This window comes from Solea solea, chromosome 7 (genome assembly GCF_958295425.1).
Source record: "Solea solea chromosome 7, fSolSol10.1, whole genome shotgun sequence".
Lineage (NCBI taxonomy): Eukaryota > Metazoa > Chordata > Actinopteri > Pleuronectiformes > Soleidae > Solea > Solea solea.
Genome location: NC_081140.1, coordinates 17,672,773 through 17,698,543, shown reverse-complemented (window position 1 = coordinate 17,698,543; position 25,771 = coordinate 17,672,773). Strand labels below are relative to the sequence as shown.

Below are 25,771 nucleotides of genomic sequence, written 5' to 3'. Positions count from 1 at the left end.
AGTCTCCATAATGAAATTCCTTTGCAGTGAGTTTGCGTTCATATTCTGATTATTTTAAAATGCATTATCTGAGTGTAATTCACTGTCTGGCTATTATCCTGTTAGTATTTTTTCCATTTACCTTTTGTACTTATTCTATGCCCTTGCCTTCACAAGAGTCCTTTTTTTCATGGAGGCGAAATACAAATAGGAGAACATCAAATATTTTATATTGTAAGTGTCATAGAGAATTACAAAAAAGAGAGAACATGCAATCAACTAAGCCCAGGCCAAATGAAATCTGGTGCTTTTCATAACATGACAGGGAACGAGCAACCCTCTGTGTGTGTCTGTGTTTGTGTGTGTGTGTGTACTGTGCATGCTTTTGCTCAAAGCTCCTGTCTGTGTAACATGTGTTTCAGAGGGAACTTCTCTGGAGGAGCAAGTGCGAAGGATAAAGGACATAGAGGCCATTGAGAGTGATTCCTTTGTTCCTCAGGCTTTCAAATCATCCAGGGATGATATAAAGGTGCGTTCTGTCTCTCCGTCTCCCGCTGGCCCTCACTCTCTGGATCTTTTCACTCTGTCTCTTATTGAATTTCCCTCTCTGCAATGCTGTGCCGTCTGTCCAGAGACAGCCCAGACCAAATCAAACATTCCCATTCAGTGCCGTTTGTTCCAACCTGAGACAGTTTCATCAGACGCTCCAGTGTTCGCTCTCTTCCAAAGCGGCAGCACCCACACAAAAGCCACACCAGGCAACAGCCATCCGCTTTTTCTCCCTCTCTTCCTCCCCCTCTTTTTCTTTCTCTCTTTCTTTCTCCCCCTCTGGTTGTGCAGATGCAGACAAAACACAGAAGTCATTATTGAAATGTTGCTGTCTCTGAAGGAGCAGGTATTAGATTTGCTGGGGCTCATGGCTGGTTTGAAACGATAGATGACAACATGTGACAGTGAACCTACAGACTTGTGGGACGCGCCTTGCTGAGTCTGACAAAGGTCAACGCCCATGTGGCCGCAGCTTGGACCGGGCAGAGACAATGTGTCCTGGCCAGGACAGATTGTGCAGATTGCACACTACACACACAGTAGACTAGGCCTTCCCTTTCTTTGAGTTTAAAGCCTCATTCTCGAATATTTCCCTCAACTTTACTCGATGAAGTCAGGCAGCAGCTTTCATTATTCACAGCTACAGAGATCTCCTGCTGTACATCCAATCAAGTTTGTTTAGAGTTAGATTTATGTTTAAACATCATTCCATAAAACATACAATAGATAATGACAGTTTTGCAGGATTCAGTACAGTTTCTCCTTATTTTATTACACACTAATTTAACTTTAAACAGTTTTTATAGTAGCTCCTCACTTGTTTAACATTGCACTTCTAGGTGTCATCCTCACTGTTAGTCATGTAATGTTAACTTATCTTGACATCTCATGTTTGCTTTGGAACATAATTGTTTTTGCTAAAATACTACTTCTTTCAGCTGCTCCCATAGTGGTTGCCACAGTGTTGTTGTTTTTCCCTATCTGCTTTGTAAACACATATGTAGCCAAAAAGAATAACATCTTAATAAACATTTAAGCACTTGACTGCTCTTAAATGTTTGAAATTTTAAACCAAAGTGAGCCAAAATTACAGAATACACTTTCCCACCTGAACATGTTATTGTCTGAGAATACTGTATGCGATATTACAATATACTTGGTTTTAGTATCAGTAATTCAGAATTTGTAAGTGAATAGTTTTTCAGCCACTGTTAATGAGGGGAATCATAGTTAAACCTTCTTAAACATGTGCCACGGTATATCGTTCACGACTTTCTATTTCAAGCTGCATTCATGAGAAAAGTATATTCAGGTGTAATGAGCAGTTAGGTTATCTGATACTCGTCACCATACTTAATTAGCTAGAGTGTTCTATGTCACACTCACTTTTTGGTCCTGCCAAATGAATTTTAAATAGATCTTTCCAACGGAGTAAACATTTGCTCTTGGGCTGCTTTTAGCACTGGTTGAAACATGAATGGACTTGGCATGGTATTTATTTTGTTTTGTTTTTTCACTTTTCTTCATCAAGTACAACAAGGAGAGCAGGCCATGTGTCCAAATATGGGGCTTATTATAGCTTTAAGTCACACCTCCAGGGATGGAGTCATTCAGAGTCTCATATTTCCTGCTGTTAACTTTGACTCTACAGATAGAGACTGCACATTTACTTATTGAGCAAATGCAGTACGTATTTGCTCAATGAGTAAATGTGTAATAGATCATGTATTTTGTGATTTGGCACTGTACAAATAAAGTTTGATTGGATTTGTTTTGAACATTAAGCAATGTGCAACGTGCCTAAAGTTCATTATAATCATTATTATCTTTGGTTGTAGTCTGACACTGCAAAGTGTTTGAATATTGCGATATCTACATTAAGTTTTACCCTCAGAAATATTATTTATTTATTATTTGAAGCCGGGATTCCTATACTGCAGACTCACATACACAAAAATATAAGGTGGAAGACATGAAATACAGGAGCTACAGTATGTTGGTGTCAATATTATCAGTCGTTCACTGCCACCTGCTGGACAAATGTCACATTGCCTTGTACAACTCTTGCCTGTGTCTCCATCTAGCCTAATAGCCTAATTTCAAACAATATTTAATCTACAGCATGCTCATCATAACTTTGCAGTAGGCTTACTTTCATGGTTTATACCAACACATTATCATATATTCATCAAGCAACTTAGATAAATCAATAGATGGATGGATAGAAAGTAGAAATGTAAGTTTCTAGCAGCTGTGTTCTATAGCAGAAGTACACACATAAAAGTATGAAAATCACAACAGGCGAAAAAAGAGATGTAAATAATAATATATGTATATATAATATAATAATGTATATAAAAACAATGATGATTATATAGAGCTGGACGTTAGTCTTTTCATATCACACCTAAGGTGCAGTAGCCTGTCACTTCAACACGCTTCAACCGTTTTGAAAAGCTGCATCATTTTTCCAATATTTCTCCTCACAGATCTTTTTTGAGCTGCTCACAATTATTCACATTTTGCAGCCATAATGAGTTTCTCTCTGTCATTTTGCATGGTGGGACAACCAGCACACCGACTCATAAAATACAATCAGTAGTCTTAAATTATGACTCCTTACTTTGCCCTGTTCTGCAGTGTGGAATTGAAATACATATAACATATTGTCTTTGCCTTGGCACACCAGTATAATTTTGCTTAACTTGTGTTTAATCTGATTTATGTATCACTTTGTGTTTTGGGACCTTAAACCTATTTTATGCTTTGAATATGCTAGTTCTTTAAAATGCATATATTTATTTTATTAAAATGTGTTTTTCTTTTTCTACATCTTTTGAGTGCAGACTGAAGCAGTCGTGGTGAAGCTGGAACCAGACACTGCAGATTCCCAGGACATCACTTTGCCCACGTCCATAGTCTATAACGACAGTGACACACTTGCCCATCCCAGTGTAAGTTCTTATCCAGCAAAGCATTTCACTGTAGATTTAGATGTTTCTATTTGTTCAGTATCACACCAAGTTGTCCTGAAGTTCTGTAACACGGACTTTTTAGCACTCTCCAACGCTCAGGAGTTGCTCAAGTTCATCTTCTTGCCATTTTATCTTCTGGTACAATCTTGTTTTATGAGTGCTCGTGTTGACTTGTGGACAAACTTTTTAAACTCTTTTCCCCCCTCTGCATCTATCAAAAACACCATGACGGTTTACACCACACCTTCGTATTCTGATAGTGTGTATCGTATCGTAAAGGACACTGCAGTATAGCAGATTATAGCCTCCCTAACACCACCTCCTCCCGGACTTGTAGACCAATGATGAAAAACGAGAAGGAAAGCTTTAAACTCTAATAACGCTCCCTGGGGCTTCCCAGTCATCCGTCTCCTCTGGGAAACTAAGTTATGTCCTGACGTATGCAGATAACCCCATGCACACACACCCAGCTCAAATGCACACACGCATACACAACCTCCGACAGGCTGATGTATGGCAGCAATATGCCCCAGGCGGGCCCCGGCACCGGCTCCAGCTCCAGCTCTACTTCCAATTAGAACAGATGAGTCCCATTAGCCCAGCCCAGATACTGTCATCCCACACACACAGCCTCATTAGCACCATGACACCAGTGCAGGGCCGACAGACAAAAACTCACTGGTGTTGAATCTAACACACAGATAACATGCAGCGCTGCTGTAAACGGCATAGGTTAGGAATGAAGGATCGACGTCGCCACGGCTGCTCTACAATCTGCATAATAACAGACGCGTATCATCACATAGATGTACTGTATACACACATAGGCAGCATGTCAACATTATCTCTCACACACACACACACACACGCACACAGTGAATACAGAAATAATCTTCCAATTTTCCCTGTTTTTTCTCTCTGTGCCTCATAGTCGTTATGTCACTTCCCAATAAACAGATGCCTTCATTCATCAGACACTTGCTGCAGCACTTTTATAGCACTCTTACAATCAATATCATTGCTGCTGCTTATGTACTGCTACTGTGTAACTGCAAGTCACATGATGCTCTTCTAGGCCCGCAGAGCTACAGTTACTGTGTATGTGTTTAGAATAAAGAGCTTTCTGTGCATACTGAAGTGGTGGTAAAAGACTAAGCTGACGTGTTGTAATAAACCACAGACCATCACTGTGACTCCGTCCACACTGAAGTCATGTGAGTGTCAGGGGGTTGTGTTCACAATCGTGTGCCAGGTTCATGGACTTTGTGGCTGCGGGAGGTCTTGGAGGGTATAACTAAGCAGTACATGAACACTGCAGTGTCATTTTTAAGTGCATTTAAACCAGTGTCAAGTGAGTTCACACAATGCTGATTAAGCCTAACAGCTCCACAAGACTGTTTCTCAGTATGGTGGTGTTTTGATTTGTGTCCGTGGTGACAAAGAGGTACGAGTTTTACAGCACAACTGACAGACAGAAAGCAGAAGAATAACAGGTACGCTTATAGTAAAGCGAGAGGGTAAGACGGCAGTGATAAGGTCTGCACGTTCACCTGAGGAGTGGCTGAAAACTTTAAGAAGCATAGTCCTGAGTCTTGTAGACAGTGTGTGTGAGAGAGAGACAAAACTGCAGCTGAAGATGACGTGTCCTCCTCACAGCAGCATCTCTGTCACTCACTGTAGGTGCTAGTGATGGGTCAAAATATCGATTTGGTGATATACCGCTTCCTTGTGCAATACGATAACCGATTTGCCCGGGCAAATATGGATATTTTAATTAAACAAATCAAGGCGCTCTAAAGTAAACAGTCCCTGCCAGTTTCACTTGCCGGGCATCACTACTTGATGTCTCCTCAAGGCAGCGCTGCTCAAATTAATGATGAATGAGGGAAACTTGGGCAGAAGTTACCTGTCCAAAGAAGAGGGAGTTTACTCCACGTTCAATACATAGACTTTATGCACTTTATAGGAGCCGAATGTGTGTTATGAGGTTTGGTGTAATTCACTCAATGTGTGTGTGGGGTCGCTGTGCTCTCAGAGGGGGGAGCTCAGGTGTATATAGGTGGCATTATCACTGTCATTGTCAGGTTTGTGAACCGGAAGGGCAAACGGTTTTCGACCGCTGTACCGCGGAGGCGCTTCTCATGAATGGTTGTGGATTGTTTGAAGGAATTTCATCATGCAAAGAAAACGCACAGCAATAAAACCAATATATTGCAACGAAACGAACAGCGTGGACATTCAATCAGAGTTCAAAAGAGCGATCGCCAAGGCAAAGCGCGTCAACCAGGTCATCCGGAGTCAGAAACCTCAGTAGCGGAAGTTTGAGGCTGAGCTGCTATAATATTAGTCGAAAACCTGCACCAGTTGGAACTTTGTGGGACACTTAAGGCACGTTTGGTACGGAACGAAGAGAACGCCGGAGGTCCAGATCCCGTGAACGCCGTCATCGCACCCGCTCACGAGAGCGCAAGACGGGGGGAGCTGCTGGAAGCGGTTTGGAATTTGAGGGAATTTGGAGAGCGTCTGGACGTGGATATCGAGACGCAAGACGGGCGGTGCTGGAGCTGAACCTGGCTGTGGAGCATCGGATCATCGGACCATCAGACCATGGAACTACCGCACGGCGCCCAACGCACGGAGGTATGTGTAGCGCTACACCGGTAAATGGCCATTCAAATTGTGTGCACACATCGCCGGGCATAAACCCAATGCATTGGTCGCCGAAGCGAGGGGGACAATAAACTTTGCGACGGATCCGTTGATTGCTGCTGGCTGTTTATGAACTGACTATTCATCATGAGAAGAAGCAGCGCTATGTCGGACACAATTGAAGCTGCTGGGACTAATGTGCAAAATGTTATTACATCTAGTAGTGTGGCTGGCGGTGTTGAAACACAAACTAAAAAACGTGTGGTTAAACTCACTGCAAAGGCCCTTGCTAATGAATTAGACAGGTTGCAGTCTGGCAGAAAAGCTAGGTTAAATAAAACAGCCATCATAAGAAAATCAATACAAGATTTGATGCTAAAGCATGATAAAACAAAGGTACAGGATGCTCTTGATGAATTGTTGGAAGTCTGTTATGAAGCAAAATATATGCACAATAGTTTGTTGGATTCTTTGCCATGTGAGGAAAAGGAAAAACAGGAAATATGGTTCAAGGCAAAAATGTTGCCTATTAATGAGTGTATTGCTAACACAAAAATGTGGGTATCAAATGATGACAGTGTTGCAAACGAAAATGGTAATGTTGTGGATGAAGTTAATCCTAATGACAGTGTTTCAAATATTAGTAAACACTCGAGCCATAGGAGCCATAACAGTGCAAGATCAAGTACTGCATCCTCTGCAGCCATAAAGGTTGAAGCAGAAAGGGCAGCGCTTGTTGCTCTGGCTGCAGCTTTAAAAGAAAAGCATGCCTTGGAGGAACAGGAACAGCAGCTGAAAAGGAAAAGAGAACAGCTTGATCTGCAAGCTGAAATAACTGCGTCCACTGCTAAGCTGGCTGTATTACAGGCTTCAGAGTGGAGAGGTTCTTCTCAAGCACGCAGCAATGGCATGAATTCCTATTTGGAAAAGGAGAAAAAGAAAAGGCTTGAAAACTCTGTCACCACGTTGAACCCTATGGCAAAGATGTACCGTCCTGTTGGATGGAAATCAACACAAAATGAATTGTCAAAATGGTCACTACCACCCAAGGAAACCATATTAAAGGATGTGCAACCTAAGGAAACTGAGCAATGGGTCCAAGCTGCTTCAATGCATCAGTGCAGCCAAAAACAGCAGCAACAGGTCAATATATCTGAAACATCGCTGCATTTTCAACACCAGTCATCAACTGCTCAACCTATGCAACAACACCACATTGGCCAAAGTCCACCTGACATACTTACCATAATGCAAAGGCAAAATGAAATAACAGCAGCTCTGGTACAGCAACAGCGTATGATGACACTACCACCACGAGATATTCCCACATTTGAGGGGGACCCTCTCCATTACAGGACGTTCATCAAAGCCTTTGAGCAAGGAGTAGAGGAAAAGGCAGGAAAAGCGGATTGTTTGTACTATCTGGAACAGTTCACAAGAGGACAGCCACGTGAACTGGTGCGAAGCTGCCAGCATATGGCTCCAGAGCGTGGTTATGCAGTGGCAAAGGAACTTCTCCAGAAACATTTTGGAAATCAGTACAAAATTGCAAGTGCTTATATGGAAAAGGCTCTGGCCTGGCAGACAGTTAAATCTGAGGACGTAAGAACTCTGCAAGCCTATTCATTATTTCTGCGTGGATGCTGCAATGTAATGGAAGAGCTTCAGTACATGCAGGAACTGAATATGCCAGTAAATATAAGAGCCATTGTGTCAAAGCTGCCATTCAGAATGAGGGAGCAATGGAGGACCATAGCCCATGACATAATGGAGACAACCAATCAACCAGCTTGCTTCATGGATATGGTCATGTTCATTGAGCGTCGTGTCAGGATTCTTTCTGACCCTTTGTTTGGTGAGATACAGGAGTCATCTGGTGTTGCTGGGATAAAGTCTGTCACTGGGTTTAAAGCACAACCTCGATACAATATGAAAGGAAATGTCATGGCCACCACTATAACATCTATGGAAGCGCCGGAAAAGGTTGAGGAGCCCACAGCAGGCCCAGAAAAGACTGAATGCCTTTGCTGTGCTCATAGCCACTCTTTGGAGGACTGCAAACAGTTCAAGGGTTGGAAGCACAAGGAAAAGATTCAGATTCTGAGGCAAAGGGGGGTTTGTTTTGCATGTTTATGTGTGGGACACATAAGTCGTGACTGTGAAGATCTCTTGACATGTAAAATATGTAGTCAAACCCACCCCACTGTGCTTCATATTAAAAGGCAACCAGCCCCGGAAAAGTCTGAAACATCTCACCAGCCAACTTCACCTAAAACATGTGGATATACAGGGGCCGGTAAGGACCGGTGTGTGTTATCCATCCTGCCTGTGAAGGTCAAAAGTGCAAAGGGAAATCACATAATAAAAACGTATGCCTTTTTGGATCCAGGAAGTTCAGCCACATTCTGCTCAGAACAACTAATGCGGAAGCTAAACATCACAGGGAGAAAAAACAACTTCCTGTTGAGCACGATGGGGCAGAAAACAGTGGTTCCAGCATATTCATTAATTGGCTTGGAGGTATCTACTCTGGACAGCAATGACTTTCATATTCTCCCAGAGGTTCTCACACAAACACAAATGCCAGTCAATGTTAACAACATGGTGACATCTGAAGAACTGGCAAAGTGGCCATATTTGTCCAAGGTAAACATCCCAAACATAAAAGCAAACGTCGACCTGTTAATTGGAACCAACGCTCCCAGGATTTTAGAACCCTTGGAGGTCATTAACAGTAGCGGGAATGGCCCATATGCTATAAAGACAGTGCTTGGATGGGTTGTTAACGGACCACTGAATGGAAACAGTGGTGCTTCGGAGGTGGAGCTGCCCTTGGCGATGGTGAACAGGATTTCTGTGTGCAAGCTCGAAGAAACGCTGGACGACAGCAGGTACAGGCTACTTGAGTCTCGACTGGAGGAAACTGTCCAACAGTCAATGATAAAGGAGGAGAAAATCTCCACTCTGGATAAGAAGCTTCAGGAGAGCAAAGCATTCAATGTTGCACTGCGTGCCGAGCTAACCACTGCTCATAAGACAGTAAATGCCTCTCTGCAGACAGAGAGCAGCCTGTTGAAGGACCAGATCAAGCAGTTGGAGAACCAGAACACTTCTCTTAACAACCATATGGTGGCACTGCAGCGACACACCACCACCCTACAGGAACAGAATTCTCTCAGAGGATGCTATGGCCTGGAACCTCTCATGGCTGCTTGGCAGGGTTCTGGAGGTTTTTCCAGATAAACAAGGGCTGGTGCGTTCCGTGAGGTTACAGACAAGGGCCAACATTATTGAAAGGCCAGTGACGAAACTTTGTTTGGTACATGGAATATAGATTTGTCTGTACTGCACTTTAATGTAACTGTATCAACACATTATTTGCTCCTGTCTTGTTGTTTGAATTGTTATGTCAGGCTGCCATTAACAATTAGGGGCCGGTGTATAGGAGCCGAATGTGTGTTATGAGGTTTGGTGTAATTCACTCAATGTGTGTGTGGGGTCGCTGTGCTCTCAGAGGGGGGAGCTCAGGTGTATATAGGTGGCATTATCACTGTCATTGTCAGGTTTGTGAACCGGAAGGGCAAACGGTTTTCGACCGCTGTACCGCGGAGGCGCTTCTCATGAATGGTTGTGGATTGTTTGAAGGAATTTCATCATGCAAAGAAAACGCACAGCAATAAAACCAATATATTGCAACGAAACGAACAGCGTGGACATTCAATCAGAGTTCAAAAGAGCGATCGCCAAGGCAAAGCGCGTCAACCAGGTCATCCGGAGTCAGAAACCTCAGTAGCGGAAGTTTGAGGCTGAGCTGCTATAATACACTTTGTTCTCTATGTTGTGAATAAATAGAGAAATCCTGCACCCTATGATTCCCACCCCAAGTAGATGCTCAGTTCATGTCTGTTTTTAGTTCTGTAACCACTGAGAAACTATCAGACACTTTGATTCACTGCTCTCCTTGGCCCATGTGCTTCTTGTTTGGGTTGCTGCAGTGTGTAATAATACACTGTTATACAGCTTAGAGCATTTAATCATTTTGATTATTTATTAATTGTTTGACATTTGGGTTTGGGTTTTGGACAAATGTATAGGTTCAAGGTTCAAGGTTCAAGGTTTTTATTTGCCATTTGTGCTTAAACAGACAGTCCAGGCACATTGGAAATCTTGTGCGGGTTCTACGAGTCAGTAGTACGAAACATAAACACACTTAAGGATAAATATAAATATAAAAGTATAAAAGTAATAATAAAAAAATGTCGAAGATGTGGGGAAATAAAAAATAAAGAAATATACAGTTATACAGCAGATTATGGGGTGTATTGCACATTTCTGACATTGCACATTTATCAGGGAGGGAATATTGCACATAATAATACACATGGTTAGGTGAGGTAGTGTCTGGTAATTTACAGAGAGTTCAGTGGTTTTGATTTGCCATCAGTCTGACTGTGGCCGGGAAAAAACTGTTAAAAAAGCGAGTTCTGTGTGTTTTGATGCTGTCCGCTCTGCTGTGCGGACAGCAATGTATGAGACAATTGCTGTTGTGAATAGAATGTCTCTCATGTTGCTGGACCACCAGTAAATTTCCACATATAAGTACAACATCAGCTGCTTAATAAAACAAAACTAGAAGATTCTGCGAAAACAATGTGTTCTAAAGTTGATGCAAATCAGATGTTGAATTTGTGAGTGTCAGGAGGCTTCCAGGAGTTCCCACATAAAAGTGGGTGTGAATTGACAGAGAAATGATAGTTTTAAATGTCACCTTTTTTAAAACTCCAAAGCAGAGTTTTAAAATGGGGGTCAATGGGAGGTTTGACCAGAACTCTCTGCACTTCTAAGTGATTTCAAGAATAACTGCAAGTCATATGAAAGTGAGCAACACACATGGTTAGACAACAACCATAGCAACATTTTTATGTAAAAAGATTGTCTGTGTAGGTTGTAAATTGTGGGCAGTGGAACAGTTTGTTTAGAGATTTTTGTGATTGTTTTCATGGACCTCAGCTCAGTGTGCCACTCTAACGGCAATATACACACTTATTGTAAAATCTGAAAACGTCCAAAAACGCAGAAGAATAACAATAGATGCTTTGTAAAGCAGGCAATCTATTGAATCTATCTCAATACTTTTCTGTACTGCAGTTAAACGTTCTCTTTACAGTTTGTGCTTATTAACGAATCACCTTTATGCTGCCCTGCAGTTGTTCATGGACAAGGAGAAAGCAGAAGAGCTGTGGCTCAACAGACTGGTCTCACTGCGACAGGAGAGGCTCATGGGAAGTCCTGTACCCTGAAATACACCACGAACCAAGAGGATCCTGGACATTTTCAGTCCTATTCTGTGTTTCTTGTGTTTTAGGACATCATATGATTTCTCACTGTACCCTCCACTAACACTTCTCACCTGTCATAAACAACAAGAGATAAATGAACAGTTTTTGGTTAGTGATGTGCTTTGGATTAAACAATGCGCTGTCCTGTTATTTGGGCTTCATTTATTTTTTACTGGAAATATTTCAGTGAGGTGAAATGAGATTTTACTATGTAGATACCTTTTTTTGGGTCTTTTGTACTAAATAAAGCTAGCTGTGGGTTTTCTTTGAGTGGAACTTGATTTGTGTTTTTTATGGGTGCATTACAAAGATAAGATATCAGCAGATAATGTGTATGAGTTACACTGTCATACAGTAACTTACTAAAAGTAGACTGACTCACTCTGAGGAAACCTTATCTCTCTGCATCCGGCCTGACGGACAGACTGGAGTAATTATCTTTTCACCTGCTCTGAACTAAAACTCTTAAACTAACACTGATGTGCAGTTTATTTATTCAGTGTTGTGTCACAGTTGGAGCCTGAATTCAAAGCAGTGTAGTGTACACAAACTCAGACCTATTTGTGGAACAGCCTGATGGTAAATCTATACGGGTCTGGGACAGAGTGTCACTTCATACCCTCCAAATAGTCAGTGTTGTAATGAAAAGATAAGTCAACTTACACTTGAGATTTTCTAAGGCCGTAGCTCGCAAGCTTCCTCTGGTGGAACTTGGATGGCAATCAGAAATACTGTTCTTCTGTATATAATACTAGGGTATATGGTCATAGTGGAGCTGAGGAATTTCATGGAAAATGAAACAAATAACAAAAAAATAATAATAATCCAACTTTTGTATATGTGAGGAAGAGGAGGAGGATGAGAGAGAAATTATGACTTTTTCTTTAATTTCAGAATTCTGACTTCAAAATCATAATTCTGACTTTTTCTTTAATATCAGAATTCTTTCTTTCAAAAAATATTTTTACATGTGGCCCTAATACTGAGGCTGACAAATTAAAATTGTCTTTTGGTCTCGGGACAGGACCAGAGCAGGAGTCTTAACTCAAACTGCTCAAGTGATGCTTTCCAAATAACTTCGTGTGAACTTTTCCTTTAAACCCTGTTGATATGTCTGTTGTCATGAACTTGGTAGTGAGTTACCAAGCTCCCAGGGAGCCGTTGCCATGGCAGACACTCACAACACACTGCGCGCGTGGACAGATCCTGTTCGACGCTGCGAATAGCCAACCTATCCCAGGGTCGTGTTCCGGTCACGTGGTCTGTGAGCGTGGCCCTAAAATGAAGTTGAATTCCTCCTCCGTCATATTAGCGTTGCCGAGGCTGAGCCGGTGAACACCTGCAGCGTTCACACACACACACACACACGGATTATTTCCAGAACTTTCTGTCACCTTCAAACCGCGTGGAAATGTTCAACAGTGTTCTGAGAGACTTTGACGACGACCCGTTCTTCTCGTGAGTAACTCAACTGTTTACTGTCATTTAAAACCACAATATGTCCACAAACTAATGTTATTCATGTTCATAATCATAATACAATAAAAAGGTATGAGACTGAGCTTCACTCACACTGTGTCGTCACTGTTTCTTAAAAAATATGTAAAACAATATATTCATTAATTTTCTACTGAATTGTCGATATTAAAGTGTTGGAATAGCTTTTGTAAGGACAAAAACAACCTAAAGAGTTGAATAAGTTTTGGTGTCATTTTAGGACACAAAACAAGTTTTTAGAAAGAGAATTCTTAAATGAATGAAATTAAAACGTTAGGATTGTCTTTAGACACTTAGAGACTGACCAATATCATAGAGAAAAAGACAAACCCAGCCATTCACACAAATGACAAGGACAACTCAGTCAGAACCAGACTCAGATGTGAACCCATCTGCCTCGTCCGGTTGTGGTTAAATGAGAAAATGTACCTACTTCCATCAAACTTTAAAAGACAATGCTGCTTATTTTTTACCAAGTAGTGTGTGCATTATTCTATAAATAAAATGACTTATTATGTGGTATGTGCCTGATTTGTCTTTGAAAGTGGACTATGTGTCATTTTAAATTGCTGCAATTTGGAACATCCATTATTGTTTGTTTGTCTGTATGTATAATTTTACAGGAAGTGGAAGCCTTTAGACACACAGCACTTGAGAAAGGACAAAGTATATCATAATGTATCATAAACTCACTTTAACAGTTAACAGTAACACTGACCACCAGCTGAGTTAGTCAGTGACCTCCACGGTCGTAGTGTAAAGATGGCTGAAATTATTTTGAGGTGCTTCTTATCTCAGTGTGTTGTGTTTCGTGAGCTCCAGATTTTGCATTTAGAGTGTTTAGATCCAACGCCTTTTCATCCTTTTTCAATGTTCTCACTTTTGTGCTGAACTGAAAGTTCATAAATAAATGGTGGGATAAATTTGTCACTTCCTCTCCAACAGGGAGCCGGCCCGGGCTCACAGAGAACACATGCGGCACATGATGCGGAGCTTCTCTGAACCTTTTGGTGGATCCTTACTGCCCAGTTTAATGGACGGGAGAGGCCACGGTCACAACCCGGCGGAGAATCCGAGCTCATCGCTGGCGCTGAGAGACGATTACAGGGTAAAAAACCTTCATTTTTAGAACCACTTATTGAACTTTTCTCAACGTGTAGACTCAAGTAAGACAAGAGGGAGTTACATTAGCCATATACTGTATGTGTATATACATGACTGGCTGAAGATCCTGCTCCAGCACTTTTGACCTTCTTCTTCGTCCAATCCTCCTGGGCTTATAACCACAGATGACGGTTGTTTAGTAGACATTTACTAAGATTATAGTGGATGCTTGCCACTGGCAGCGTAACTGGAGCACCACTCAGTGAAGTATGGGGCCATGTGATTCTCTGGTTTAGAGGAAGGGTAACCCCCTTGGCCTCTCTGGACGGTTATATCTAGCCGTGAGGAGCCCTATTTATAGTGCATTGTTCCAATGACACACTGCTTTCTTGCAAATACACATGCAGACTTCTTTGAAAACTCACACCTGTAGGACTCCATAGAAATGTGATTTTGCTCTGCCAACATGAGCTGCTGCTGAAAATAACAGATAACAGATTATTTTTGATATGTATTTTATAAATGTATACTTGGTTTTCATACATGTGTTGAGGGCTGAAACAATTACTCGATCACTAATCAATTACTAAATTAATTGTCAACTGTTTTGATGATCGATTAATATGTTTGAGTGTTTAAAAAAATTTTTTTACAGGTTTTCTGACTTTTCAGCTTCTTAACTGGGAATAAGTTTCTTTGCCCCATTTAACAGAAGAAATCTTAGAAATGTTTGTTTGTGGACAAAAACAGGACATTTTAGAATGGCCTCATTTACAGGTTTGAGAAACACTGATCAACATTTTCTGACATTTTATGGCCCAAACGATTACTCGATTAATCGAGAAAAGAATCGACAGAATAACCGATTATGAAAATAATCATTAGTTGCAGCTCTACATGTGTTGAATAACGCTGTGGATTTGCAATATTTGTTTAAGGAACAATGGTTAGAAGGTTTTCCTGGATATTTTCATACTAAAACTGTCATGCATGACTTTATAAATACAAACAAATCTCACATTCAAACTTTTGTCAAAGGAGTTCACACAATGCTGATTATGCCTACTAGTTCCACATGTGTCGCCTGTCTGCACACAGGAAATTACTTGTTTTGAAATTACAGGTTAAAGTATGAAGTAAGAACTGTTTCAGAAGTGAATGCTGCTCACAAACACCTAGTCATTCAATAGCTTCTTGCCCCTGCTCTCAGCGCCGGGGTATTCACACAAATGCTCCCTCAGTCAGGTCCGATAGTATTGCTTGACAGAGCCCAGGGACACAGCATGCATTCATCTTCTACCGCTTATCCTCCTCATGAGGGTCACGGGGGACGCTGGTGCCAATCCCAGCTGACATAGGGCGAAAGGCGGGGTTACACCCTGGACAGGTCACCAGTCAATCACAGGGCCACGTAGAGAAAAACAACCATCCTATTTACCTAATCCCCAAATCTGCATGTTTTTGGACTGTGGGAGGAAACTGGAGAACACAGAGAAAACCCATGCACACACAGGGAGAACATGCAAACAGCCCTTGTTCCGACCGGGTCAGGAATCTGGGTCTTCTTGCTGCAAAGCAAGAAGACTGCTAACCACTACACCAACCGTGTGGCTCACACAGCATGCAAATAATGTTGTATCCTTTCTATTCATGAAGACCAAAAGTTGCACTGTGCAGCTTCAGGCTCAGCTTTAATGATTCATGCTTGCACTGAAACGGTGTGTAGATTAGTTCTGCGACACTGCACCCGTTCACCTCTCCCAGATCACTCCCTCTCCCAGCAGCTTATTTACTCAAGCTTGGTCCCTGTCACCTGCTTTGATACCACTGCCTGTATATTTATCCTTGTTAATGACTTTCATCAGAACCACAGCCTCAATAGCCAACAATCTGTTTTCCCTTTATTAGCACCATGCCTCTAACTAGCTGAGGAGGGGCTCTGAGTACTTGACTAATGACCTCGTTGGCAGTGGGTGAAATGGAATGACACTGTAAAATTTCCACCCAGACAAATTACTTGATCTAATAGTCAGAGTAATCTTCTGTTGGCTCACAAACTGCTTTGTTAATAGTCCAGAGCAATAATCAGAAAAACAAAGATAGTGAATGACCAGATAAAGATCCAGATTTCTATCACAGTACTCACACATACATCTGAAGAGCAGGGTCAGTGTTGTGGCGCTCAGCACTGGTCAGTAGGCTGAGTCTGTGGTGCTGTGTTATTGGCTTTCTACGGGCATATGTGTGGATGTCATGGACACGCTGTTTTGTCATTGTTGCTCTCTCAGTCCATCTGTCTGGGCAGAATGTGCCCTGGCAGTGCTGGTGCATTAGCAGCTAGATGACAGACAGCTCCCTCTCATACTGCTCTCCAATATCACAGACACAAATAAAAAAAATACTGAACCAAAACATAATCTGAGGAGCAAGTTATGCATGCAAAATAAGTCACACACACTGGCATCATGCACATACACATGAGAATACACACACACGCATGCTTGCACACACATTGGCAACATGCTGCTGGAAGGCTTGTACTTCTTATATTAGCTTGTTTCCCAGTGGAAAATAAGCCCCTTCTTACCTTCCAATTCTGCCACCAGTGCTCACATTTCCCCGTCTCTTGCCAATACCCACAACCAGCTTCATGTCAACCTTGCCCTCATACATCTGCGCTTGTTTATGTAACAACTGTTAAATGACAGTCAAATTATATCAAGTTGGATATAGTTTCCTTGTTTGTACTTGTTTGTACTGAGCTGGTGACTGGTATTTCTGTAGTGGCAGTTTCGAAAGCCTGAATTCACCTCAAGCAGTTTTAAAAACATTATTCACCATATTCACAGTCAGTATCCCTTATTGTCTTTGTTGAATCGTCACCTCACAGTAGGACTGAACAGTTAATTGTTGTCAAATCAAAATCACAATTTGAAGTAGGGGTGGGAATTGGTATCGGTCCGATACTGGTTCAAAATCGCTGGATCGGGATATAGATAAAAATGTAAAATCCGATACAATCCTATATATCGCATGTTTCACTATGCACACGCTGTAAAAATGTAAATAAAAATCAGCAAAATTATTTTAGCTGAGTCATGTTTGGGCTGTTTGTTTCCTTTTTTTGGGAGAACAATATTTGTTCCACAGTTGGAGAATGATGTCTTTGAAATGACTCGGCACAAATGTGTTGTTAACAGCTTCATAGTTCATAAATGGTCTAAAATGAAACCGTTTGTGATGACGGTATCAGACACAAAAAAGTGTTATCGTCCCACCCCTAATTTGAAGCAATGCAGGTAGCAAGTTCCACTTAAGCCATCGCACTACACAAATGTTATAAACAGTGAATCAAGTTCTCATCCTTGCATTAGACCACAGTCGTTAAAGGTACAGTGTGTAACATTTAGGAAGGTTAATAACAGCAGAAGTTGAATATACCACCTATAATACTGTACATTTTAGAAGTTGTTTTAACACATTAAAATAAAAGTTGCAGAGTCTCACTTTTATTAATCACATCTAAAAGGTAAATGTCCCCTAACCCAAGTGTCCCCACGGAACCGGAGCATGTGGGAGGACTTAAACTTAGACTTAAACTTAGACTTAAACATTTAATCACCAAGTTTGACTGGAATTAAAACACATCTGTGACATCATTTTGACTAGCCAAAACTACAGCTACAGAGTCATGATTCAAGTTCGAGATATCTACAACTTAATTTTGACTATCTGAAACTTAATTCAAGATATTTTAAAAGTACAATGTACATATCTTCAATTGTGGATAATAAAAGGTGTCTTTAACTTGAAGTATGACTAGTTATAATGACGTAGATCTGAAACTGGAATGACAAACCCCATACATACATATGAATGGTAAAAGTTATTAGTGATTAGTCATTTTGACTAGTAAAAAAAACTGAATTGCAGATATCTGTGACTGGAGCTTTGACGAGTAAGAATAACATTGCAGATATCAATAGTGAATATCCTGTCTACCATAGCAGCAGCCTGCTTCAGAGACCACAGTGGCAGGTTCAGTATCTGACTCAGAGAGAGATAAAAAAGAGGTCAATCTGCAGTCGTGCCTTCGACTAAAAATAATGTGTTACAAACCGTTGCGTCCATGTTTCTTACTTTTTCCGCCTCAGTCCGCTGTCACTGCTCAGTCTGCACCTCCCCCCCAGTCTAAATATAATAGTAGCAGATATGTAACTGACATTTATTAGTTCATAGATGCCCCTTTGAGATAAAATTGGACGTGAGACTCCATAGAACCCGGTCAGGAGTGTTTTTACATCAGCTTGACCTTTGAAAAGAGCTGAGAGAGCAGGCTTGGACTCCAACCCCCCGGTTATATCGCCGTCCTGCCCAGTCCACACGGCCTTCCTAGAATGAGGCTCGGTTTCAGCATTAAAGCCGCGCTAATCTCTGGCAATGCGACCCAATTATGCATGGAACACAAGTCATTCAACACCCCACTGATTACGCACAATACCCCAATGAATCACTGGGTCCAGAGAATACACATGCATGCACGGCGCTGGCTGCTGAGACGTTTATCCAGGGCCACGGTCATAAACACCTGTATTTTTTGGCCTGAGTGAAGGCTGAGGCCGCTGCCTCCTCACTTCTGTCACTCTTCAAGTCCCCGCACTCTCAGCGAGTTCATGGCCTTAGAGGATCAAACCTGAGGTCATGTTGCGTTCCTGTCATAGCTGTGGTAAGAGCTTAGTGACCAATGTAAGACAACTTAACAACTTACTGGCAACAAACTTGGTAAACTCGCAAAAAAGTCAACATGATTCATGTTGTGTGTGTGTGTGTTCAAATATTCTGAAATGATATCGTTTAAATCCTCAGGACTTGAGCCAGTCATTGTTGCCTTTTGGCAGAACTGACAGCACGGTCAGTCGAGTCCTCAGCTCCTGTGCTTTGCTGTCATATGAGTTCCTCTTTTGAAATTATGCTGCACGCTCTAACACGTTATCCGTCCGCCAGGAGAGAGGTCACAGCATCATGTTAATGTACACACACAATGTCGTATTATTTCTCCTCATTTTAACCCAGTTACAGCACAATTTACTTGAGAATTAGCTGGAATGTAACAGATATTTTACCTAAAGAAAGGCAAAAACACTTTACCTCAGGGGTTTACATACAGGCAACTGGACGTTTGACCTTTCACATTTTATCCTTCAGAATTCAAAACATTTTCTTTACACTATGTTAAACAGTGTATTGAAGTCCATTTGCCTTTATCCAAATTCCTGAAGTGAAGTGTTGTCAAAGTTGCTCTAGTTAAATTGAAGTGAACCTCTTGTAAATTGTTGAAAAGTCTGAATTAGGGATGCGTGATATTATCGGAACAACATCGGTATCAGCAGATATTGGCTTTTAAATATATTATTGGCTATCAGTAAGATCACCCAGTATGACAAATGACTTGACGTCTATGCTTGCGCCCTCTATGGCTATTATTTTTTTTATGCTTATTTATTTTGCACAGTGAAGACACTTTATTTTATCTACATCTGCTGCAACATGAGTATGAAAAATATTAAGTTCATTTCACTAAAGAAAAGACTAAATGACCTCTGATCTCTGACTTCTAGAAAAGATGTATATATTGGTATGAGTTATGGGCCCAAGAACTCCCGATATATCGGCATATCAGATATCCACATCCCGAGTTTGACGTTTGAAGGATAAATACTATCTGCAAAATGTTAATTTATTGTTGTAAAAGTTGTTAAATGTTTACATTGTTTTTTTTATATATATATATATATATATATATATATATATATATATATATATTTTTTTTTTTTTGAGGAACCAAACAAGTTAGACTTGTTATTGTGTCCATCCTCAAGTCAGGACAAGATGATTGAGGTTTTCTTCCATTTTAGGGCCAACATTTCAAAATCACATGCTATAGAGAGATCATATAATATAACTATTATTGTTCTAAGGTTTGTACAATGTAATATTTAATTGAAAGATTAGGGGGGGGGATCTTTTAGCTCCTGTAGAAATATTTTGCTGTGGTTCTTGTTGCTCTGCAGTGTGTCTGAAATACTGATGTATCTAATGTCACCAAGTTGTGATTGAGTGGCAATTATTATAACATTTGTCAAATATATAGCTTTACATGGATGCACACACAATACCTTTCAAACAAGTTTTACTTAACTTTACTTAACAACTTAAAATAACATGGTCAGGCTTTAAAAAGACAGCAGTGTGAGGGAAAATCCCTAAACAAAGACTTGGTTTCCACTTTCTGGTTTCTTTGTTGTCTGCGTCACCAGCTCATATGATAAAATGTAAATGTCGAGGTTACAATGTTCCATGCAGCCACATATGTAGGACACATTTAGCACACTGCACTCTGCATGCTCTGTGTGTTTTTACACATGATAGAGACGTTCACAAGCTGATAATTCCCGCTGAACCCTGAACTCTGAGTTCATCCAACCTGAGACGGGAAAACCACAACAGCTGATTGGATTCGGCTCAGTCATGTCTGAGTATGTCCTGAAACTGTGTCTCACCACATGGAAATACAGAGCAGAGCTTTTGATCCAGTGGCGGTAGAAAGAGTCATGTGCGGAGATGTACAATATACGATATACGATGGAATGGATTATTGTGCTCCATGTGTTGATGCGATGTGACACTTTTACACAAATTAAGTTCCCAACATATTTGTCATGAATTGATGGTAACCGACTCACTGAAGTGATATCTGTTTCTAAAACAGAAAACCCACAGTTTCCCCTCATCTGAACACTTAAGTCACCCAGGGCAGGGACATGCGCGTCTGACTGTTCAACTCAACTGGCCTTGTCCTCTTGTGTTTGTGCAGGACATGATGACGAACCCTTTCGGCATGTTTGACAACGTGATGGCCAACGTGAGAAACAGGATGCAGGACATGCACCGGAGCTTTGTGAGTTTTCCCCTGCGATATATTTGCGTTGTCCTCCTTTTGTTTGCCGCTCTCTCAGACTGCGTGTGCTTGCATTTTGTTTCTGGGTGTATTTCAGGAGAACGTGTCCGCAGATTCAAACAGCCACTCCTTCAGCTCCTCATCACTCATGACATATTCAAAGGTTGGAGATGAGCCTCCCAAGGTTTTCCAGGCAACCTCAACGACACGCCGTGCACCTGGAGGGGTGAGTGTGCCGTTGGATATGCAGTGTTGTAATGTAACAAAGTACAAATACTTTGTTACTGTCTGTACTTTGTTATTTGCATTTCTAGCAACATTTACTTCACTACATTTTCTCTACCTATCTTTGTTACTCGTCACTACCAAATAAAATCAGAATAAGAAGAAGAGTTGGTAATGGTCTGTATTTATATAGAGCTTTTCTAGTCTTGATGAGCTGCTTTACACTATTGTTTTGCCATTCACCCAGTCACAAATCTTTCATACCCTTTCACATGCTGCAACATGGGTCTTGCTCAAGGACACATATAGACTAGCAGAGCCAGGAATTGAACCTTCCAGTTGAAAGACAACTCTGCCTACCACTGAGCTACCATGGCGCAATCCTAACTCTTTACTTTTTTAATACTTTAATTTTTACTTCTAAAACTTAAGTACATTTTATATCAGAAAATTACTTTTGATACTTATGTACAATCATTTTCATATACTTATTCCTCTAATATACTTTATACAAGACTGCATATATGTTATTACAGTATCCTTGTATCTTATTAGCTCATGTTTCAATACACTGAGCTTGGACATTTGTGCTCTCTTTTATTGTATTAATTCCCTCTTGGCCTTTCCATACACATCACAAGTAAGACTGCTTTCATACCTAGCTTGTTGTTCCAAAACGAAAAATCCAAATCCAAAAAAATGAAAGCACCCTAAATGTTGCTCCCATTGACCATGTTCCACCAGGATATATGATATATGAACCACAACATCATCGTTTAATGTGTTTGACTAATGTTTCAACCACCAGATCAAAGAGACTCGGCAAGCACTTAAAGACTCTGAGAGCGGCCTGGAGAAGATGGCAATCGGTCACCACATCCAGGACAGAGGACACGTTGTGGAAAAGAAATACAACAAGAAAACAGGAGACAAGGAGTTCAACCAAGACTTTCAGAACCTGGATGAATGTACGTTGATCCACTGCTTCGACTGGTTTCGGTAGCTACGGCATGTGCAGTCACGTCTTACAAAAATAAACCATTTTTACAATCAAGTTTCATACAATTGGTGACAATTTCTAGAAGCAGTGGTGCCCAAACTTTTCCCCCTGGAGTTCTAAAATTTTGACTTTTGACCCTCCATGGGAGATGAAATATTAATGTGTTAGGTCCCTTCATTCCATTATATATCAGCTTTTAAAGTGCAGGTAACTTAGTTTTAAACATTCAGAATATGAAGTAACCAGGGGAATTCACTGCTTATTTTTCACCTTCCACTAAATGTCAGTGACCACTACTGTGGTACGTGGAGCTGACTTCCTGTCCTGGTAAATTACCAGTTCTTTTCTATAATGTGACTCAGTGGAGTCGTTTCTGGTCAGATCATAAATGTTCAGTGGATATTTTTTAATGTAGACCAGAAACAGCACTGTTTTCTCCCTTACTAAACCTGATCCTCCACCGGCAGCTGAAGCAGAGTCTTTTGATGATGAGTGGCAGCAGGAGCTTTGCAAGTTCCAACCGTCTGCACCCATGCCTCGTCTAGAAGGAGCCCAGCCCCGTGCTGTTCACTGGGCAGCGCTCACTGCTCCAGAGCAGGCCCACAGGTCAGTATGATACAAGCTCGTCAAGCATGTCATGTTGAGGACAGACTGAAATCTGCTGCTCAGGATCAGATGACCAACAAGTGGCTGATGACTGACTGAAGACACATTCTCATGTTATGGTCCTGCACTTAATTTAGCCACTCGAACTGTGATTGTTTACTTTGTTCTGTCTCTTTGTCAGAAACCAATCAAAGGGCAAGACGGAGGGTAAACGCAACCTGAAAGACTCAGCAGAGCAGTAAAACCATCTGTTCATTTGCTTATTAAATCCTTTCATGTATCATACAGTCACACACACACACACACACACACTGGTTTCCATGACGTCAGAGGACATTGCATAGACTTACATTAATTTCCTGTAGACTTACTATAACCGTAACCATAATTACTAGCGCCCTAACCCTGACCTTAACCTCAAACCCTAAAACTAAAACCAAGCCTTAACACTCAAGAAGCACCTTTTAGGGGTGACAGAACATGAGGACCAGCCAAAATGTCCTCACTCCCTTAGATATATAAGTTTTTTTTGGTCTTCACAAAGACACCCCTACAAGAACACACATATACACAGCTATTCCATTGACCTCCATTCATTTGGACAGCCTAAACAAAGTGTAATCCCTAACCGTAACCATAACCACTTCATATTAGGACCAGGTTTTGGTCTCCATGAGGACTGCTGGTCCTGACAAGGTCAGTGTTTATGCCAGAAAGTGTCCTAAGGAGGCAACACATAAATGAACACACACACTCACAACAAGGAACTGACCTAGATTTGCCTTCAAACTAAGAACTTTTGTAGACGACCGTCGTATTACTCTGAACATTTATAAGAACTTTATAGGTTCAAATTCAGTCCAGAAACATGCACATTTGGGGATTAGGCAATTTGGACACTCTAAATTGACTGTAGGTGTGAGAGTGAATGGTTGTTTGTCTCTATATGTGTCCCTGTGATGGACTGGTGATCTGTCCATGGTGTCCCCCGCCTTTCACCCTATGTCAGTTGGGATTGACACCAGTGCCACCCGTGACCCTCATGTGGAGGATAAAGCAGTAGAAGATGAATAAATGAATTCATTTCTCCCATGGCATATTTTGAATCTTACCAAAATGCACATTTGAGTTTAAAAACATGATGATAGACTGGTTTGATAAGAAAACTAAAACCTATCAGCACACTGTTCTATGCTGGAACATGAACTGTACGAGCAGAACACATCATTTATAACACTGTGTAAGTATAATACTAACACAGTATGTATACTTAATACACCTGGAACATATTTAAAAATAAACTGAGAGTACATTAATGTGAGGCTGGAGTTTATAGCATTTATCATAAACAGCCAAAACAACAATGGATTCATAGAATTTTGCTCGTTTCTCACATTTTGCAAAATAATTATTGACTGTTAGATGTCCACTAATGCACTTAGACACTGTCTAAATTCTCTTTTTGTAATTACATCGTCTAGTACCTGATGTTCTAGGTGCAGTTTTATGTATTTTCTCTGCTGTAATCTTTGTAAAAAGAATAATAATAATAATAATACTGTTACCTTTTTATATTGTTGCTTTGGATTCTCTCATTTTTCATCCAAGGATCCGTGCAGTGTACTACAAACTCTTTGACAAGGTGTGGATTATTTCCCATAATTCAAGATTTGTTCTTGTATATTTTTTCAAGGTGTTATCTGAAAATAAAAAATGTGAAAATATGATCATAATTTCAAAGAATTGTTTTGTTTTCAGTCCCAAACTAGGTTCACCTTAACATTCACAAGTAATCGAGGAAGTTTGACAGTCATTTTAAAAATTCTGAATAATGTTAATGATCATCTTAAAGCGCTCAGGCCTCAGGGAGATTGTGAATTTGTGACGTGCTTGTTCGGTAGTAACCTGTGGTTGTATTTTTGGAACTAAGCACTTGTCAGTCGCTCAGATTTATCTGAGATGTTACACAGCTGCAAGCGCACCAGGCTCCTCGCTCACATGCTCTTCAATCAGACCACAAAAGACCTTCAATTTAACATATAAAACGCAGGAATGACCAAAATGAAGCTCAACAAGGCTGAGTGGTCAGCGCTGCCTCCTCATCCAGGACAGTAATGTCTCACTTTTGTACACCCTACCGTTTTATTTATGCACTTTACAGTTCGAAGTTCTCATTACACTCCTCATCCTTAAGTTATGTACATTCAATTTCATTCGATTTTTATATTTTTATTCTATTCTATGTATATTGTGTGATTTGCTGCTGCTATACTGTAATTTCCCAGTTTTAATAAAGTACATCTATTCTATAATGCACAAAGTGTACATTAGTGTACATAAAGGGCTGCAATGCTTAGTCGATTAATCCATAAAGGAATCAGCAGCTATTTTGATAATCAATTCGTTTTTTTTGTTCTGTTTTTCTCCACTTCTGTGATTTTGCAACTTCTTCAATGTGAACATATTCTGGTTTCTTTCTCTGTATAACAGAGAAATCACTACATGTGGACAAAACATTTAAGAACAGACATGGAAGACGAATGATTCAAAAGAACCCTGTGTTAAAAATGTATCCTGTGGTTAAATGTACATCTCATTCATCAGTCATGTGGCAGGAGGAACTGTGGATTCATCATTTGCAGAGGGAAAAAAAACATTGTCAAGGACTTAAATGTATAATCTTTGTAAAGGGATCTTCATAACAAGTCTTTAAATTCACCTGCCAAACTGAACCGACACTGCAGCCTCAATAAGAGTTAAATAAGCTTCTCCTCGTGCTGGATTCTCAACGACAATGAGCTTCATCATCGGTGCACGTGATCACTTCTACAGAAAAACAGTCTGATGTTACCGTTCTTATGACTCCTGGTGTTTAATCTTAATCTAAATC

The 25,771-nt window shown here is 40.7% G+C and overlaps 2 protein-coding genes across 2 annotated transcripts in view; both read left to right on the top strand.

The window, feature by feature from the left end:
* The window catches only part of rsrc1 (arginine/serine-rich coiled-coil 1), a 111,604-nt gene extending 99,843 nt beyond the window's left edge, over positions 1 to 11,761 (top strand). The window contains exons 8-10 of the mRNA XM_058634030.1: positions 402 to 508; positions 3,375 to 3,482; positions 11,360 to 11,761. Coding sequence (XP_058490013.1) covers positions 402 to 508; positions 3,375 to 3,482; positions 11,360 to 11,452 — 308 coding nt within the window. The 3' untranslated portion in view covers positions 11,453 to 11,761. The remainder of the gene's footprint in view (positions 1 to 401; positions 509 to 3,374; positions 3,483 to 11,359) is intronic.
* A 676-nt stretch (positions 11,762 to 12,437) lies between these two features.
* On the top strand, positions 12,438 to 24,608 carry mlf1 (myeloid leukemia factor 1). The gene is made up of 7 exons (XM_058634032.1): positions 12,438 to 12,949; positions 13,934 to 14,096; positions 20,967 to 21,050; positions 21,148 to 21,276; positions 22,084 to 22,243; positions 22,743 to 22,881; positions 23,063 to 24,608. The coding sequence occupies exons 1-7, from the start codon at positions 12,903 to 12,905 to the stop codon at positions 23,121 to 23,123; spliced, it is 783 nt and encodes a 260-aa protein (XP_058490015.1). The 5' UTR covers positions 12,438 to 12,902; the 3' UTR covers positions 23,124 to 24,608.
* The last annotated feature ends 1,163 nt before the right edge of the window (positions 24,609 to 25,771 follow it).